The 18,486-nt window shown below is 36.3% G+C and overlaps 1 protein-coding gene across 1 annotated transcript; it reads right to left on the bottom strand.

Moving 5' to 3' along the window:
- Nucleotides 1-541: 541 nt before the first annotated feature.
- On the bottom strand, nt 542-13,234 carry LOC140171678 (leucine-rich repeat serine/threonine-protein kinase 1-like). Its single transcript, XM_072194971.1, has 13 exons — nt 12,869-13,234; nt 11,890-11,962; nt 8,252-8,422; nt 7,805-7,971; nt 6,750-6,982; nt 6,129-6,277; nt 5,694-5,860; nt 4,908-5,194; nt 4,307-4,573; nt 3,331-3,547; nt 2,455-2,583; nt 1,005-1,174; nt 542-665 (listed from the first exon to the last, which is right to left on the bottom strand). Exons 6-12 carry the CDS (start codon nt 6,247-6,249, stop codon nt 1,013-1,015), a joined length of 1,350 nt encoding a protein of 449 aa, XP_072051072.1. The 5' UTR covers nt 6,250-6,277; nt 6,750-6,982; nt 7,805-7,971; nt 8,252-8,422; nt 11,890-11,962; nt 12,869-13,234; the 3' UTR covers nt 542-665; nt 1,005-1,012.
- Between the last annotated feature and the right edge of the window lie 5,252 nt (nt 13,235-18,486).

Here is an 18,486-nt window from a genome sequence, read left to right as displayed (position 1 = left end):
TGAATATTTATCAATGGCTATTTGGAGGAAACTTTTAGAATAGGCAGCCCAACAGTAAACATATCTCTCAATGTTCTTAATCCTAATCCTATTCTCTAATCCTAAGACTAAAACGTAACCCTCGTCCTTATATCTCGGATTGGCGGTAGTCATTTTATTTCATTTCACTTTAGAATATTGTTTTTCTATATGCCTAGTACCCGAAGGCTGGATAGGAAGGTCAGGTAGGTCAGGTATTAATAATGAATATCATGAATTGACAACCAAGCTCGGATACCAAAAAAAGCGCACATTATTGAATACCCATTTAGAGGGTTACCTCATGTTCGTTTCGAAGTGTATCGTTCTTTTACGCACAATTACTATGCACAATCTTTAATACATCGTTACATTACCATTCTTCCGACTAGCAGTCCATTTTGTTCAATTGGGCGCACATCACGATATTTCATAGTAGAAGCTCGGTTGTATATTGTCTTCTGTAGCTCCGATATTCCTGTACTGTGCTGGTGTGCCCCCGCCTCCATGACTACTGTCTCAGCTACTTCAGGATACAATTGGTGAAGTGTCTGAGACAAACTGCTAATGATGAGTTCGCGTTCTGATTTCGGTAGCAAGTCCGCGTGAGTTCCAACAGCTATGACACAGCTTTGAGGTGCTCTGGACTAAAAAGGGATTTTAAAAACATTTTCATGCAGAACAAAGGCAAAAAGGCGGGCTGACCTCGTTACTAATATAATGACTCCGAAGATGAAAAGAAACTACTTAGTGAACGTCTTTTGAAAGAGTTTTAATTAAAAATGTTGTAAACCATCTTTGGTATGATTATAATCTCAGCATTGCGCGTCAAAATATCATAAAATACAATACAGGATAAATACATTGCCGTTCCGATCACATATAACTTTTTCTTTCATATATATAATCGTTTCTGGTAATGAATAGTAACCTATGTCTAAAACTACTAGGTTAAATTCGAAAAGATAAGTCATTATTTATCATACCTTTATGTTCAGTATCCATGGTCTGATTTTCTCGATTCCCGATTCTTTTCTGACATATCCCAAACCAACAAATACAAGGTGCGTGACGTAAAGAGCGTCTGATGCACTAACGCATAGTTATCACCACCTTTCAGATCCCATAATTCAAAGTTGATCTCCTCTTGATTCATCTGCAATTTTTCAAAATGGATAATAATGTCAAATAATGCTGAAATAAACATATATTTTTAAAACAATTTAAAACAAGTTAGTGAACTAATCCATTTAACATTATTTACAAGACCACCATTTATCAACCGCAACAAAACACTGAAAACGTTTAAAAATAATTATATTTGGCGCAATTTTATTTAAGCTTTTTTAGGTCGTATGTTTTTATTGTATGTTACTTTATGGATTTTTATCATTGTATCTTTGTTCATTAGGGCCCATTGGAAACAAGCTTATATTATTATAGACTGGTTCTATTTTGGGAAATTCGCGTTCCAATCGGCAAGTTTGCGTAAAAGCTGGCAACCAGCCTATTTTTGTTAAATCGGGTACGCTGCACTCAAATCCGTTGTCTGCCAAGTAGTATTTTGAGACAGATACCCTCACAAGACCCCCAAAATGGCCCCACAGAATCATAAAGGGGCAAAAACGAATTGTATCCCAATAACACTTTCAAAAATGTCATATTATTTGCCTGGTCCTACGGATCCCAGAAATGTCAAGTTTGTGCGCGTACTACCTATAGTTAAGAAGGTATGGGCATGAAAGGTCTAAGGTCGATTTGCTTGTTGTACATGGGTCAAAAGTCAAAATTTCTCCAATTGTCGTAAGAATGTTCCAAATTGTTCGTCTAGGCTAGAGGTTTCAGAAAAAGAATAGTTTGCACTATCTACGATGTGTGGTAAGTATCTTACACAGCAAAGAGTTAAAATATCTGTAGGATTAAATGGCCTTTGTATTCATTTATTTATCATCGTCTGAATTTCACATTGCATATAGTAGAAACTATTCTTTTCCTGAATCCCATGAAGTTGAGGAACAATTTGTCCTCATTTTTACGAAAATCGGAGCAACTTTAATATTACGCCCCTGTACAACATGCACATTGACATTGGACCTGTTGAGCCTCAGAACTTAGTAACTACATGTCCTACGCAACCATGTGTTACATTTGTGTGGCGATCCTTAGGCCCAGGCAAACAATGTTTTTTTAGAGAATTTATTTGGAACATGTTTAATTTTTGCCCCTGTAAGATCCTATAGGGGTTTTTGTGGTTTCCTTTTTAGAACATGGGGTATAAATACAGCTTGCTAGACAAAATACTCGAATTTAATTAATCCATAATTATATTTGCCCTTATGTTTGAATACATTATTTTTGACATTGATAGGGTACCTGAATATATCGTCGATTTTCACACCTGTTTGTGTTTGATTGTGTGTTTGTTTGTATACCTACCTGCAGTACTGAAGTTCTCCTGAGTGTTCTTTGAAAACTAGGTTGCCATTTCTGAACATTTACACCACGGTCTTCAATAGGCCACTCACAATGACACAGTTGTGTCATCAACGATGTTTTTCCGCTTTTCTAAATGGGAAAAATTACAATATTTGAACTCATGAAACTTACAAACAATATTATTAGTCAAACTACATAAAATCATATGAGCTTATAGGGCTCGGAGTAATACACGCACAGACTACTACAGACCATGCTTCAACAGCCAAAGTCCCCGTGCATTGTATGCTGTGAATTCTCGCATATTCATGAGGGCCGATTGTTCGATCGTGCCGTGTCTAACAATCACGCCAGCGTTGCGTGCCTTCGCGTATACGTGATAGAGCGTTGCGTGCCTTCGCGATTACGCGATAGACCGTAAAAATACGTGGTAAGTACGTAGCAGTTTTGCCTGTCGCATTTCATGAAACAATCGGTCTTCATTATCGGGTAATGCTGATACTTTGACTGCTTGAACGCGGTCTGTTATCTCCTTCGTCCATGAATACAATTAATTGCGTCTTTAATATGGACCAATTCACGTGTTTGATTCTGTATAATCCATTCCAAATCCATTTGGAGTAACTTTATTTTTATACAGGTGCTATCTTGTTACCTTCGGACAATGGTCGAGGTTCACTGTTCTTTAGTCTTTTCCCAACGCTCCACTGTAATATGGAATCAATTTACAGTTTACAGTTTTTCCATTGAATGTGCAATTGGCAGCTTATGTAAAACATAATATTCAATACACCTGTCATATTTACATGTTTCTAAATGTTACTGAAATGATGGAATGTTTAGGTTCCACGATTTTATGCAATACACTGGTCTTACCTGTGGGCCGACTATCATCAACTTCACGCCTCTGTAAGGTTGACTATCGTGTAACCTTTCCCGTAGCACACGCTTTATATTCTGTGAGGGTTTTATCCCGTTGGTGAGAATTTGGTCGATTTCAGGCGGATCTTTTATTTGATTCTGATCTACTTTTATGCTGTACAGATCCCTCAGAGTTGAAAGTTTTGCAGGCAGTTGAGTCAAGTCTGGGTTTCTGTATATAGGATAATAAAAACAGGCGTAAGATTTTGGCATCGGACATTCGCAGCGCCGCCAGTCGTCGCATATCTGACTATGAAAGCCAAAAAATGATGTTGCATCAGTGTTTATGGTTGTAGCTTTATGATGTCATTATTTTAGAACAAACCCGTTCAGGAAGAAACCTTTAATCAACACATTGACAAAATGTAATGTTATGTTTAAAATCAGTTCTTTACGTAAACACAGAAACAAATATAGACCTCGTTTACACAAAGCCTGGAGTCGACTTCAGTCGAATTTGAACTCGACTTCATTTGTTGGGTCGCTGCTTTTAGAACTCGACTTCAGAAGTCCACTTAACTCAAATCATTTTAAAATGATTTGACTTAAAACAATTAGTGATAGACTCCGTTTACACAGAGAGAAGTCGACTTCATTTGCGACATCGAATTAGCATAAATTAATTCCTGACGGGGTGTTTGTTTACACGGTAGTCGACTTCAAAACAAATTGTGAATTCGACTATTATGCAATCACTTGCTCATGCTTCACAAAACCATCATGAACTCGACTTCTAATCACGTGTTTGTTTACACTGCAAAAGTCGAGTTTGAAGTCGACTTTGAATTTTGAATTCGACAAATGTTGCTCCAGGTCATCATTTGAAGTCGACTTCTGCAGTCGAGTTCAAAACGCGGCGACCTTGTTCACACACAAATGAAGTCTAGTTCAAAGTGGACTTCAGTCTCTGTGTAAACGGGGTCATACATACCCTTGAAGATCTAGCACACGCAATGCGCTCATATCGCAAATATCATCTGGTACAGCATGTAACTTGTTGTGATTCAGGTTAAGGGTGTGCAAACAATCAGCAAACATCTTTGGGAATTCAAGCAGTAGTTTCTTGTCTTCTGGTTGATTTTGATCTACATAAAACATCGAAGTTGGATTTGGATCGCAGTGCATACGCATATCCATATTTCTATCCCCAGCCAGCTTCTTTAGCGTCCTTGTAAATGCTGATCGAAGAGAGTTTGATCTGATGATAAAAAAGTATATCTATGAAGTTGTAAAAGTAAATTTTCAACAGTAGTATCTCAAATATAAAATGTTTTTGGTCAGCGTAGAAGGAGCGTCTTTTACGCTGATTCCACGTCTTCTATTTGGTTTCCCGTCTAATCACCTGTCTGCAAATATTCTTCTCTTCTTTGTTTTCTTCTGTTCTTCTCATTCACACGTCTTCTTAATTTCTTCTTTTGTTTTACTACTATTTCTCCCCCCCCTCGCTCCTTCTTCTGCTTCTTGCTTTCTCGTTCTACATCTTTCCTTATTTCTTTATACATGTTATATTGTTATTACTAATATAAACTTACGTGTTCAAAGCGGAATCCAAGTATTGATCTAGGTCCCCGTGAAACAACTGATTGTGAGAAAGGTCCAGAATACTAAGGCGTAAGGTGCACCATTCCATCGGCGCTGGCAGTGCTTGGATCTGATTATGGCTAAGATTCAGGTCTTGAAGACCAGATAACCGACAGATTGGCAGTGGTATGGCAGTCAATTTATTTGTGCTCAGATCTAAAAACTTGAGTGATTTCAGCCAGTGTAGATGTATATCGGGGACATTTGTGATAGAGTTGTTGCTTGCTTTCAGTTTCTCCTGCAACAAAATAATACAACTTGTTAACATTTTCCAGTTTTTAAAACTCCAAATCTGGTCCCATATTTTGACCAATTTTAAGAAATAAAATACAAAAGTTCTTATATACAACATGATATATTTAATGGAGTGTCATTGTTTTAAATGTTAATAAAAGATATTTGTACTCACTTCAAAGTACCTGTTCATAATACCATCTTGTTATAGCCTGCATTCTTGTGGTAGAGTCCTGGGGAATGCACATTAAACCCTGGTATAACTGGACTAATTGGTCCTAACAAATATCATGCCCAAAGTGGCACAAAATGGATAATTTCATACAAAACAGCATATCTGACGAACGACACCACGGAATGGGATCAAACAAAAGGTACTGGACAGCTGAATATGTATTATACCAGGGATATGAGACAAAATATCTCTGATTTACCATGGTATTAAACTGTTATGTTAACACTTTTAGTACAAATCAACTGTATATTAAGATAACAATATTTACCAGCGGACAACACCATGATTGTGGTAAATCCTTCAACTTGTTGGATGCTATGTATAATTTTGTTAGCTGTGTGGCGGCTTGAATACCATTAGGAATGGTTTGGAGTCTGTTGTGGGATAGATCCAGCTGCTTCAAACTTGAACATCTCCAAGCTGCTTCCAATGTGCCTTAGTCAAAGTCAATACAAGAAGAATGATCAGTATTTGGTAGGATGAAGACATACGTTTATTTTAATACCCGGGATTGTTTTTACTGTAGATTCTAATTAGGTTTGTAGAGCATTTCAATGCTCAGTGTAATAGTGTAAGGGAAGGCTTCAAATCCAACCGCCGGTGGTCGACCGGCGATAGGATTTTAAAGCCATCCTGAAATGAAAATAGTAATTTTTGCATGAATTTATCAATGGTGGATAACATAAAATGTGGTACAACTTACTTTGTGACGCTTCCCTGACTTCGATGTTTGCTAGTTCTATTTTGTCAATATGATTATGAGCCAGAGATAGTGTTTCCAATCTAGTAAACATGAAAATCTCAGACGGGACTGTCTTCAACATGTTGGTGGATAACGTCAGAAACTTTAATCTGTGTAAAAACAAAGAATACCGATGATATTAACAATGCAGCTGAAGGTAAATTGAATATAAAACAGGACGTTGAGAACACGTGTGTACCGGGTTGTCGAGTGTATAAAAATAGAGTTCAAAACTGAGCTTTTTTTCAAATTACAGATAACATACTTGCGATCAAGTAATCGTGTTGACCGGTAATATTAATGATTTAGAGATCGATCGATATTTTGTGACAGGGGAAAGGGTTATTTTTGGAGGAAAATAGCACCAATTTGTTTCACGAATAAAAGGGATTATTATGAATGTGTGAATGAAGATGAAGAATGAATTTCTCCTTGCTCAATGACCGTTTTAAACAAGGAAAAAACGGTAAAATATAATTCAAACTCTGGATTTAAAGAAGACCATGTACTGGAAATGTTTAATGAACAAACACATCGCAGGAACTTGGATCAATTGACACACATTTAATTATGTCAGCTTACCTTGATTCTTGAAGATGTCGACTGCTTCCCAATGTTGGCAGACTATCGATCTTGTTGTTTGATAATACCAGTTTTTGCAACCAGGGCAATCCCCATAACAGTAGACCAGGGATTGTTGTCAGTGAATTATGCGACAAATCTATGCTCGTTAGAGTGTCTTCGTATTTAGGCAATTCCAACCATGTTGATGAGAAGATATGAAGATGTTTTTTGCTCCATTTTGCGACTAGGATCTGGAGGGGAAATCGCCATACGGTAAGAAATATGAAACACGTTGAAAATGCGAAATGTTATTCGCCGTTATATTCACACCCATCTTGATACCCACCACTGCAAACACACTTCCACAATACCCCTTTACACCACCACCACCACCATTAATTTACAGCGAAGTTCACATACAGAAATTACGTTAATGTTATTAATAAAAGCCATCTTTTGCAAATGCTTAAAAGGATACACCGCGTGTACAACGCAGGATCGCGTTTGGTGAGATTTTTTAAACTTTAATTTCATCATATCTTTCAAAATAACAAAGGAATGTAATATTAACTTTGGAATCTGAAGAAAATTACAACAAAAACCTAAGAAAAAAAAATCCACTCTTCAGTAGTTACACCTTCTCTTTTGGATAATCAACATGACAAAATACTTGAATCTAGAAACAGAATTCTAATTAAGACTCGCTCATTTCTTTTTCAAATAAGTCTTAAAATTTGTTTTATAGTCAAAGATATCCGCACATTTGGTAAAACTGTTGACAAATTTCAGTCCATATTATGATAAATCAGTAAAATTAAAAAAATAGATCTTTGACTCCAGATCAATATTTATAATATGTAATTTTTTGTATTTTATAAGAGCAAGCGTTACTCAATATCATGGTTCAAGCAATTTGGGCGGAAATGCCTATTTTGGATATCTTCATAGTGTTTCTATATCCTGATCTAAATGCAATTAAATACGCACGACGCGTTCAATCAGTGAGAATATTTTAATCAAAAGTGGCGATGTTAAAATAACAGGTAAACAAATTTAATCTGCGGATGTCTCACCTTTTTCTCGCCACTCCTTTCATAATCTTCCTCCTCCTCCTCCACCCATGCGTCAAGAAAAAGAGCCAATTTATCACCAGCATGACTGACTGTTTCTTCATTGATAAAGAATACGTCCTTTGTTTCTTCTGTAAGGAGTTGATGTGCAACCTGTTCAGGGTGTTCACCTGTTGGAATCAACATAAAAGGAATCAGCATATTTTTGTTTGTATTTGATCAACCGATATGGAGGAAAAGTGTTTCTTAGTAGAACAAAACTTATCACATAAGGTATACCGATTCTATTAGGTTACAGATTCTATTAGTAAGGAAAGGTTAAGTATTTTGTTTGCTCAAGTTGCGTGCTTTTTGTCATTATTTATTTATTTATTTATTTATTTATTTATTTATTTATTTATTCATTATTATTAGCTTTTAGGCCTACACCAACAATTCATAAAAATTCACCTTTACAAGCCGCTATTACAGGATCATTTTCTGCCACAAAATCTGCGCTTGATAGTTTGCGACCAGAAGCAGCTTTCAGACGTTCTAGCCAAAACGTAACAAGCTCCTGATGACTACCTCGACATGCCTCAGCCAGACAATTCTTCACTTGTGGAATGTCATCAGCGAGATCTGAAACAAGATCACGGATAGGCCTACAAATGACTATATTGACTACATGTAAGAAGTACTGAGCAGTTTCGAAATAAGACAGATCCTCGGGCCAAAAACGCATGAACTCACGGCAGGCCCGACGATTCGCTGCTTTTTATTACCAAAGTATGCAAGACGGACTTAATACTGACTTTAATATCAATCCATTACTTGTTGTTCAGTTGAAAGTTTGAATTAGTCTTACAACGTGACATAAATGTGCACCAGTGTAACATTTATTGCAATTTTAGTTTGGGCAGTGAACATTGAGGAAAGCACGTGGATTTCAAACCAAAGGACTAAATTGACTCTGGAAGATGTTGGCTTATTTCGAGCATTGTGTTTGATGTGGGGTGTGCATTACTGACACTAGTATTTTTTGATATTGCGCCTTGAAGCAATTGGAAAAGGCGTATTATGTAGTAAGTTAAGTTAATAGGATGTAGGCCTATACAAAATACTAGTACGTCTTATTACAAATCGTGGGTTCAGAACCAGAAAGCCGTAATTCACTATGACCAGCTCTCATTAAACGAGCATAAAGTTGGTCTTCCAAAATCAATATTTCCTCCACAGTGACTTTTGTTTTCTGAATTTTGTCATGATTAATGCACATCGTCATCATCCCTATATCTTCGTGTCCAAAAATTGCCGTGATAGTACAGCGAATCCTCTCGTTTTTCAACAGCTACGCATGGCGATTTTGTTCGAGATAGGCCGAGCGATTCAGGCTAAGCATACCATGACTATCATATGAGATACCACAGTGTTTCTATATTCTACACATTATTACGATTTGTGCATGCTCTAGTACCCCATATGATGTTGCTATTACAAGAAAAACCGATTTGTTTTCAGGTAAAACCAGGGTTTTGTTTCCAGTACACTAACTTGAAATGCAATACACTAATTAGCGGCGACTGCTGTTTGTTGTGTATATGTTTTACTGCATTTTGTCCGTAAAGATTTTTAAATCGCCCGTAAAAATTGTGATATATTTAATTTTGAGAATTAATTACAATTATACTTTATAGGTATAAAGGAACACGTTTAGCCCATTCAGTTAAGTTCCAGGTGCAAGTCCTATAACACAATGCATAATATGTAAACTTTCTTTATCTGTGTCAATAATAGAATATTGATTTCAACGGAGTATGGAGCTGAATGGAAAAAAATATTTATAATACAGGGTGTTGACACTGTGTAATGGACTGTATCATCTATAGTGCCCTGGCGACTTTATGCTCATTTTGTGGGAGCAGTTGATTGTGAGCTCTCAACCCTGGAAGTGACGAGAGCTTGGGTTTTTGAAATTCCCCATGCACACATACACACTATTGATATAGCCTACTAAACATCTACCAAAAAGTAATTACACCCCTTTAATATGAGATAATAACACAAAATCTATGCGTCAAAATATAAAATTGGAATAGCAAAAGGAAACCCAGTTTTGTTTTGCACATTTTGATGCCTCATTAATTTGTCTTAATAGCCCAAAATTTGTTGCCATGGTGACCCTTTGAACAACAAAGACTCCCATTCAAAAGTTGCACCTAAACCTATTGAAAATGTTGCTTTTGTTGCTAGAGTGCCTGGTCGTCACTGGTCACCGCGGGTCATCCTTGACCAGTTATGTAGAAAATGTAATGGTACACTGACCTGAATATCTTTTTAGTGCAACTTTTAAAAATGCATCTTTTTCATTCAAAGAGTCGCCATGTTTGAAAGATCAAATTCCTGTGAAATGAACATGACGCTGAAAATACATGATAGGTTTCATAGGTCATGTTATGTATTTGTTTACTCCTCTCCCCCTCCCCCCGAAACAATGTTGGAGCACAGATTGAGCTCAACCACTTTCCACTATTTTTCACCATTCAACATTGAATAAGGGGAGCGGGATGCATTGAATAAGTGGAGCGGGGATGCGTGAAATAAACAAACTGTCCTAATATTAAGAACGTGAATTTGCATATATCTATATTTAAAAAAAAAAAAGGATTGACAAGTTTATAAAACCGTGTATATAAAAAGATGGCAAATTTATTAATATATTCATAGCTGAAAGAATGATCAAAATCGAACAACGCGTTTAGGAGATACGGTCATATTTATGATATTAATGTTGTACTTCAACATTGAATAAGGGGAGTGGGGATACGTGAAATCAGCAAACTGTCCCAAGCTTTTCGCGCGGGATTGTGGGTTTGTTTTTGCTGTTTCAGTTTTTATTTGATGCATAGATTTCGAGTTTTTTATCGTAATGAAGGGGGAGGGGTAATACCTTTTTGGTAGGCCTTTATTTACTCAACAATACCTTATGCTTCTAACAACAAGTTGACTGAAACAACTTACTTTATAAACAATCGGAAGTTATAGGGAATATCCGCGTGTTGCATATTGCCACATTATTGGGTCAGTACTAAAAGTGATACCGACTAAATATACATCCTGTTGCAAATAATGAATGCATTTTCAAGGTTAGAACATTATTAAAGTTCCTAAAAGGGAAAATGTGTTACAGCATTGTTATATATCCTTCGGTCACTGTTTAGGAAAATGGAACAAAATCCTTCACTATGCATATTATGCTTTTTTCACTTTTAAAATGCAAATCGAAGCAGTCAATATTTTTATTGTATGCTAAAAAATATGCAATTTTACCATTTAATCTTAATAATTTTCATTATTGGTAATTAAGAGAAAAGGAAACGGCATGAATGGTTCTCATGCGGCAGATGTGGCAGCCCAAACATGGGAAACGTGCAGAAAGTCTCCCATAAGAAGGATTACATCAAAATGCTGGCAGAGGATATGGGACTAACAGGATCTGACATCAAGAATTGTATACTAGATAGAGCAGTTTGGAGAGGGTCTGTTTTACGGGAGTACGACTACAAATGCCGTTTTAGTAGTATTACACCCTCGATAAATTTGTGTCTATTTTTATTTTTTCTCAAAAACTAATAACACAGTGGTAACAAAAGTTATGTATATTATAGGAGCAAGGAATCCGATGACTACACTGGAATTTCAGTGATCCAAAACAAGCGGTTCGTTATTTATGATGAGAAATAAGGTACCGCTAGGATGTACCTCATTTCCTATCATATATACTGAACCGCTTGTCTTGAGTCACTGAAATTTCAGTGTAGTAATTGGATTCCTTGCCCCAAAAATATACATAAATTTTGTAACCAGTGTGTTATTATTTTTTGAAAAAAAAAAAAAAATAGTCACAAATTTACCAGAGGGGTGTAGTACCCCCTTAAGCATGTTAAGGAAGTAATCTAGCAAGCATGTATGCTTCAGCCCCTTTCCCCTCAAATTAACTAGATATGGAATTATAAAATAAATTTCCAGTCAAACTAGAAAATTAGGCTTACTTGTGTAGTGAGAAAAAGAATATTTTGTATCGTCGGGAGTACAGTATTTAGGCCTACCTGGTTTATATTCCAGTAGAACGTCAATTATGTCTCTTTGGTTATAAAGGGTAGCAACTTCCAAAGGACTGCCCTGAAAAGCACAACATTGTAAAACGACTAATAATGAATGCGAGAATAGTTACATTATTGTACTCTCACCTAAAGTGGTCCACTCCACTAACATTCCCCTAAACCATGTAAACGTTAATGTGTAAAATGACAGTTATTCAACTGTCATTTTCTTATCTATAAAGCGGCTGGTTGCTTCAAATGTACATTTTCTTTAAAAATCAAGATCTATTATTATTATTATTATCATCATCATCCCATGGTGATTACCATATCCATTAGGCCGTTGTGAAACGCGTTTGTGCTTCCAACCGCTAGTACAAATAACTCAAAACTTGGGAATCAGATTATTTGGGTACAGGCAGTGGCATGACCTCTGAAGGCGACGGGGGGGGCATGACAACTCAAAGAAAAAAGAAAGACAAAGACATATTCCCCGTTCTTAGTACTGACTGTTTAAATACACACACACTCTGTTAACACCTTAGTATACAATTGCAAATTTTCGAGCGCTTCGCGTGATATGAACCGAATATGTATGAACTTCTACTTCAAACAATATGAAACTTTCCACAGTTAGATTAGTCCAAAATAATGCTCACTGGGCATTTTGTTCTTTGACCCCTCGTCCCCAGTAATCAACACCACCGCACCCCACCCACCCGACAAAAGTCAATGCATGCCACTGGGTACATACCTAAATTATGTCAATGTGAGGTACAAAATACAATATGAGCAAATCTGGCCACCACTTTTAAGAGGCAGAAGAAATTAAACAATGCATCCGATATTTATACGAGAGAGAATTTATATCCTCTATGGAATAGGCAACATGGGATTCTGTAGACCTACTCCAGAGGACAGAATAACCAGCGTCTCATACTTCTTATAATATGATACTACTTATATAAGTTATATAATGTGATACCTCTTTCCCTTTCCAACTGGGATTTATCTCATGGTAGAGCAGCAATTTGACGGTATCAAGATCTCCATTTTTGCAAGCAGCAGGTAGTAGTTCATTGACCCCACCGCACACGGACGTCAGTTCTACAACGTTGAATGTATCGAGTTCTTCATGTTCTGTAAATTCCACCTCATCCTCCTTCGGGAAAATCTTCTTGAAAATGTGATTTGGAAGCTGTCTGATGTAACGTCTCACTTCAGATCCCTTACGATGTCTGATTCTTTCCAATAGATCATTTACCGTATCTTTAACAAAAACAACATTAGGTTTCACTGCCTGAAGAGAATTGAACACAACTTGAATTCCCTCCTGGGGTTAGTATCTGTCAATGAGTTGACCAGATAACCAAGCTGTCATTAGAGGCAGTATATGACATGGATGGGTCAACGAGTTACATAAAAATGATCTTGTGTGGTATTAAGTTCTCAGGAAGTGAGTTTTACCCTAGGCAATATGTGGTTATAAGAGTTATTACCGTTGATTTGGTTTAAAAAGGAGGTGAGACATAAACAATTGTGTTCAGGCAGTATAACCTAATGATTCATAATCTGCAGTCACGTAAAGGTTTTTAATCATGTTTTTGTGTTGTTGTTTGTTTAATTCTTTACAATTAATGCACTACTTCCAATCATAAAATATCGCCTGCTGGTAGACTTAACTTCTTAATTTCAATTTTTGCCACAAAAGTTTTTCAGGTATTTCAGGGTCCTCAGCATGCTTAGTTGCAGGTTGCATGCCTTAAGGTGGTACTACACCCCCTGATAAATTTTGTGATTAATTTTGCGTTTTTCGCAAAAAATATATACACACTGGTAACAAAAGTTATTTATATTATAGGGGCAAGGAATCCAATTTCAGTGATTCAAGACAAGTGGTTCATTACATATAGTTAGGTGAAAAAGTTCAATTTGGTGACCACTCTCTGGCTAGTAAGGTTTGACGATTGATTCGACTTCTATGGACCATTTAGATGGTGGCTATTTATTTTCTAAATGGTCCATAGAAGTCGAATCAATCGTCAAACCTTACTAGCCAGAGAGTGGTCACCAAATTGAACTTTTTCACGTAACTAATATGTTAAGAAATGAGGTACATTCTAGCGGTACCTCTTTTCTTATCATAAATAACGTATCGCTTGTCTTGAGTCACTGAAATTCCAGTGTAGTAACTGGATTCCTTCCCCCTATAATACACATAACTTTTGTTACCGATGTGTCATTATGTTTTGAGAAAAATGCAAAAATAGTCACACATTTATAAAGGGGTGTAGTATCACCTTAGGCACACAAATACATATTTGGAAATCATACAATTTGTAATAGAACTAATTCGGTTGTCTGAATTTGAACAAATAAAACATCCCACTAAAAGCGCGAGGTATGAAGAATTATCGTACTGGTGTTTGACTGCTGGCTCTGATTATGACATATCTATCTTTGTTAAGGATATACAGGGGTGTAAATAACTGGTACCTTAATTCTTTTTCTGTCTGTGGTGTACCATTCGTTGACACATATCCTGAATGTATTATTTACCAAGAACGACTTTTAAAAGGCGTTTGATAATAAAGTGTCTTTAAAGTAAGTGAGGTTTAATAGACCATCTTAAAACCTTATTTGTTTTGAACCAGGGGTGCATATTGTGATTTTTTCCTCAGGAGCAAGGTTTTAGGCTCATACCTGACATAAAATAGCTTTACTCTGCACTTTGAAAGATGAGTATGACAACATGGCGTGTATTTTTAGAGCGACTATATGTAAAATCTTCGTTTGTGGTTGTACCATTCGTTGATATAAATCGAGAATGTATTATTTACCACGAACGACTTTAAAAGGCGTTTGATAATAAAGTGCCTTAAAGTAAGTGAAGTTTAATAAACCATCTTAAAACCTTATTAGTTTTGAACACACGCAAACTGCACTTACATGTCTAACAGTTCTCAAAACCTCGAGACCTATAAAATGTGTGAATTTTAACTTAAAATTCACCTTATGGTTAAGTTCCTATAACCTGTCTAAGTGAATCTACCCATTCATGATTAATTAATATCAAATTAACCAGAATCAGAATCACGTTAAGAAAACCAAAACCTTGACTTACCTTTATATTGCTGATCCATTACATGCAACATTGATACGTTGATCCAAACGATAGGAACGTCGCGTCGGTCAAAGCATCTGTGGTCAAAGTTACCGATACATTGGTACTTGGTTGAGTTGCTTTGTTCTTTGCATGTATTTTTTGCTCCTATTTAAATATAATTAAGAAGGTGATATGGGGATTGCCAGAGCAATGGCGGAAACATACTGTGATGACAGTGCTTCATAATAGTAGCAGGGAATTCCACATCAACTTCCGTGTATTAACCTACATCTTGTTTTGATATACATAGGGCTCTAGTAGGTTCCACAATTCAAAATCATCTTGACACTTTTGTTTTGTTGTTTGGACGATTTTTTTTCGTTTTTTATATAATTGGTTCGTATTTCAAACATTTCATAATTAATTTTCTTCTGAGTCTTAAATGCATTGTTTAAACCAGGTCCGAGAGCCTAAATTTGTACATTCAATTTCGAAAACAAACAGCAAAACAACAAAAAGCAAGCAAATTATTCACAAAATAAAACTCATACATGCGCGATAGAGGCCGAAAGTTTCTATTTGTGTTTTGATTTGATTTGATTTGTTCGGGTTGTGACAACCCTGGATAACCCAAGAAAGCCTCTATTGAAGCTTATTTCCATTGGGGTCCATTTGAACACCGGGACGGGTTGGGAACAGTCAGGGGTTAACACCCTACTCTTTTCGAAACTGGCTGCGAGATACATGTACAGGTATGGCTCTCTGCACACGGGACCGACGGCTTAACGTCCCCTCCGAAGGACGGAGTACTTTCATGATTCATTTACCCAATTCTAAATGAACCATGGGGAGAGCGGAAGTCTGAATTTATTCTACAAATGTTGCTAATTAATTTCAGACTTTTTTTTTCCAAGTCGATATCCCAGCAAATCGCCACCGCCGGGAATCGAACCCGGGACCTCATGCACTAAAGGCAAGTACCCTAACTATTGCGCCACGCTCTCAACGTTTATGTCATAAGTCATTTTATTCGCCTTTTGGGAAGAGCCAGAAGTTGCTAACTCAATTTCATTTTATAACCTACATGTTATAGCACTGGTAAAAATGGATTCATACAGTGTAATGTTTGTAAATGAACACAAAACACACACTCAAACACACCCCTCCCCTACTTCTATTGTTATCATTAACCTTTGCTGTCTTTAACCTAAGCAACTTAAAAATAGTATTTCTAAGCAACTTAAAAATAGGGCTCTATTAGGTTCCACAATTCAAAATCATCTTGACACTTTTTTTTTCATTTTTATATGATAGGTTTGTATTTCAAACTTTTCATAATTAATTTTCTTCTGAGTCTTAAATGCATTGTTTAAACCAGGTCCGAGAGCCTAAATTTGTATATTCAATGTCGAAAACAAACAGCAAAACAACAAAAAGCAAGCAAATTATTCACAAAATAAAACTCATACATGCGCGAGAGGCCGAAAGTTTCTAATTTTGTTTATGTCATAAGCCATTTTATTCGCCTTTTCGGAAGAGCCAGAAGTTGCTAACTCAATTTCATTTTATAACATACATGTTATAGCACTGGTAAAAATGGATTCATACAGTGTAATGTTTGTAAATGAACACAAAACACACACTCAAACACACCCCTCCCCTACTTCTGTTCTTATCATTAACCTTTGCTGTCTTTAACCTAAAGCAACTTTGTATACGGTATTGGTTAATATCACATCATAGACATAATCATGTATGCAACATGTATAAATTTGCAGAGCTCTATTGCAACACATGATAAGGCAAATAACTAAATGAAAATAGTAACTTGCACAGACAGTCTATACAAGGAAAGAAAGTGTTTTTTATATAAACCTCAGGTGACCTAGACCGGATCTTTCAACATTCATCAGAGGATATAATCATTATAGCCTAATATTAGGCTATCAAATGTGAATATACTTTGTGGTAGTTCCCCCACTCTTACATAAGCCTGATTCCCAAGTTCAAGTGGTATTTATGTTAGAAACACAAATGTGTTTTGCAACGGTTATAGAGCAGTAATAAGGTGTGAGGGTATCACTTTTTCGCTCATAGAAGAAGGAATGGAAGATATTTCAGGTCTAAAATTTCATTAGGTTTATTAGAAAATAATTATGAGTGGATAAAGTGAGGGATGAGGCTGTCGATCGGGTCACACACCTTTAAGATGCATATACCCATTGCATACCTTCTATGGTGTTTGCATACATCCATGGTAACTTGTGACGTATTACAGCTTACTTTGTGTCAAATAAAATAATTATAATTTTAATGTAACACCAATTTCGGTACATTGAGAGAGGGACCCATCAGTTTTCTTATATAGTCAATAAGCCTCAATCTTCTTATCTCGTCATACATGCGAGTCTCATAGTTTTGTGTTCCAAGAAGAATAACAAATACATTGTATTAAGGTTACGTAGGGTGAAAATTCCACTCAACTTGTCTTTTGTTTTTTAATTTTTATTTATGAAGTATATGTATATATTAAACATCTCAGAGATGTAGATTGAAAAAATTGTATCAACAAAGTATTTTTAAATTATTTTTGTGTATCAATATTTGCTCTAGATATCACACAGCACTAATTCTTTTTTAAAGACTCATGTAACTCATGAAAGAAAGAGAAGGTACGTGTGAGGGGCTATCATTTTCTTTGGAAGGGGGAATCCCAAATATACATGGGGGGGGGCGTGGGTTAGATTTTAAAAGGTATGCCAACATTTCCTGTCATCCTCCCCTGGCCCTGCTCTCGGTCAGCCTAACTTTGCCAATGTGGAAACTTTAAATGACCTAGATATTATGATGCAGATTTGAATGTTTCTGTAGTGTTTCCTAAGCCTTATAAAGATGCACTGTAAATGTTTGCCAAAAACTGCTCCCCCCTCCCCCATTCTACCCTCCCCCAGGACTCATAATTATTATGCACCTAGTTACTTTATTGTATTTTCACATTTATTTCAATGGGACATTTATTTAGTGATGTGCCCCCTTATAGTGATTATTATTCCAGTGCATGAACTGGCAACCCTATCATTTTCATTTGATTTCTAAAATCACTGAAGCATAAGCACAGTGGAGCATGAGTATTCAACCAGCACTATACTAGACAAAATCAATAAAATAAGTACTATCACCTTGGCCCTGGCAACACTAACTAGCATTGTAAACAAGTTAGCACATGGTTTGAACATGATATAGATAGTGTGGAAGTTTTGGCAGAAATTTGCAGTAAGGATTATCAGTAGTAATACAGGAGCACTGCACCTGGAATATTATGGGATTGTGAATTGATACTGTGAAATAGCAGAAAATGTGAGTACTTGAAACTAAATGTGTGCATATCTCAGGACTCCATTTTGGACCATTTGGCCTGATATGCTGAGATAAAATAAATTATTTTTAATGTTTCCGTAGCTGATTCATAAAATTTTGATATGCATGTGTTAGCTGAT

This window comes from Amphiura filiformis, chromosome 15 (genome assembly GCF_039555335.1).
Source record: "Amphiura filiformis chromosome 15, Afil_fr2py, whole genome shotgun sequence".
Taxonomy (NCBI): domain Eukaryota; kingdom Metazoa; phylum Echinodermata; class Ophiuroidea; order Amphilepidida; family Amphiuridae; genus Amphiura; species Amphiura filiformis.
This window is presented reverse-complemented; position numbering and strand designations above follow the sequence as displayed.

What these genes read in the sequence shown, in the direction of transcription:
- LOC140171678 (XM_072194971.1), bottom strand. Translation starts at nt 6,249, where the DNA reads ATGTTGAAGACAGTCCCGTCTGAGATTTTCATGTTTACTAGATTGGAA. An exon ending in TTGGATTCCGCTTTGAACAC is followed by an intron (nt 4,574 to 4,907) that starts GTAAGTTTATAT and finishes TTTTATCATCAG; the next exon opens with ATCAAACTCTCTTCGATCAG. An exon ending in CGTGTGCTAGATCTTCAAGG is followed by an intron (nt 3,548 to 4,306) that starts GTATGTATGACC and finishes TCCTATATACAG; the next exon opens with AAACCCAGACTTGACTCAAC.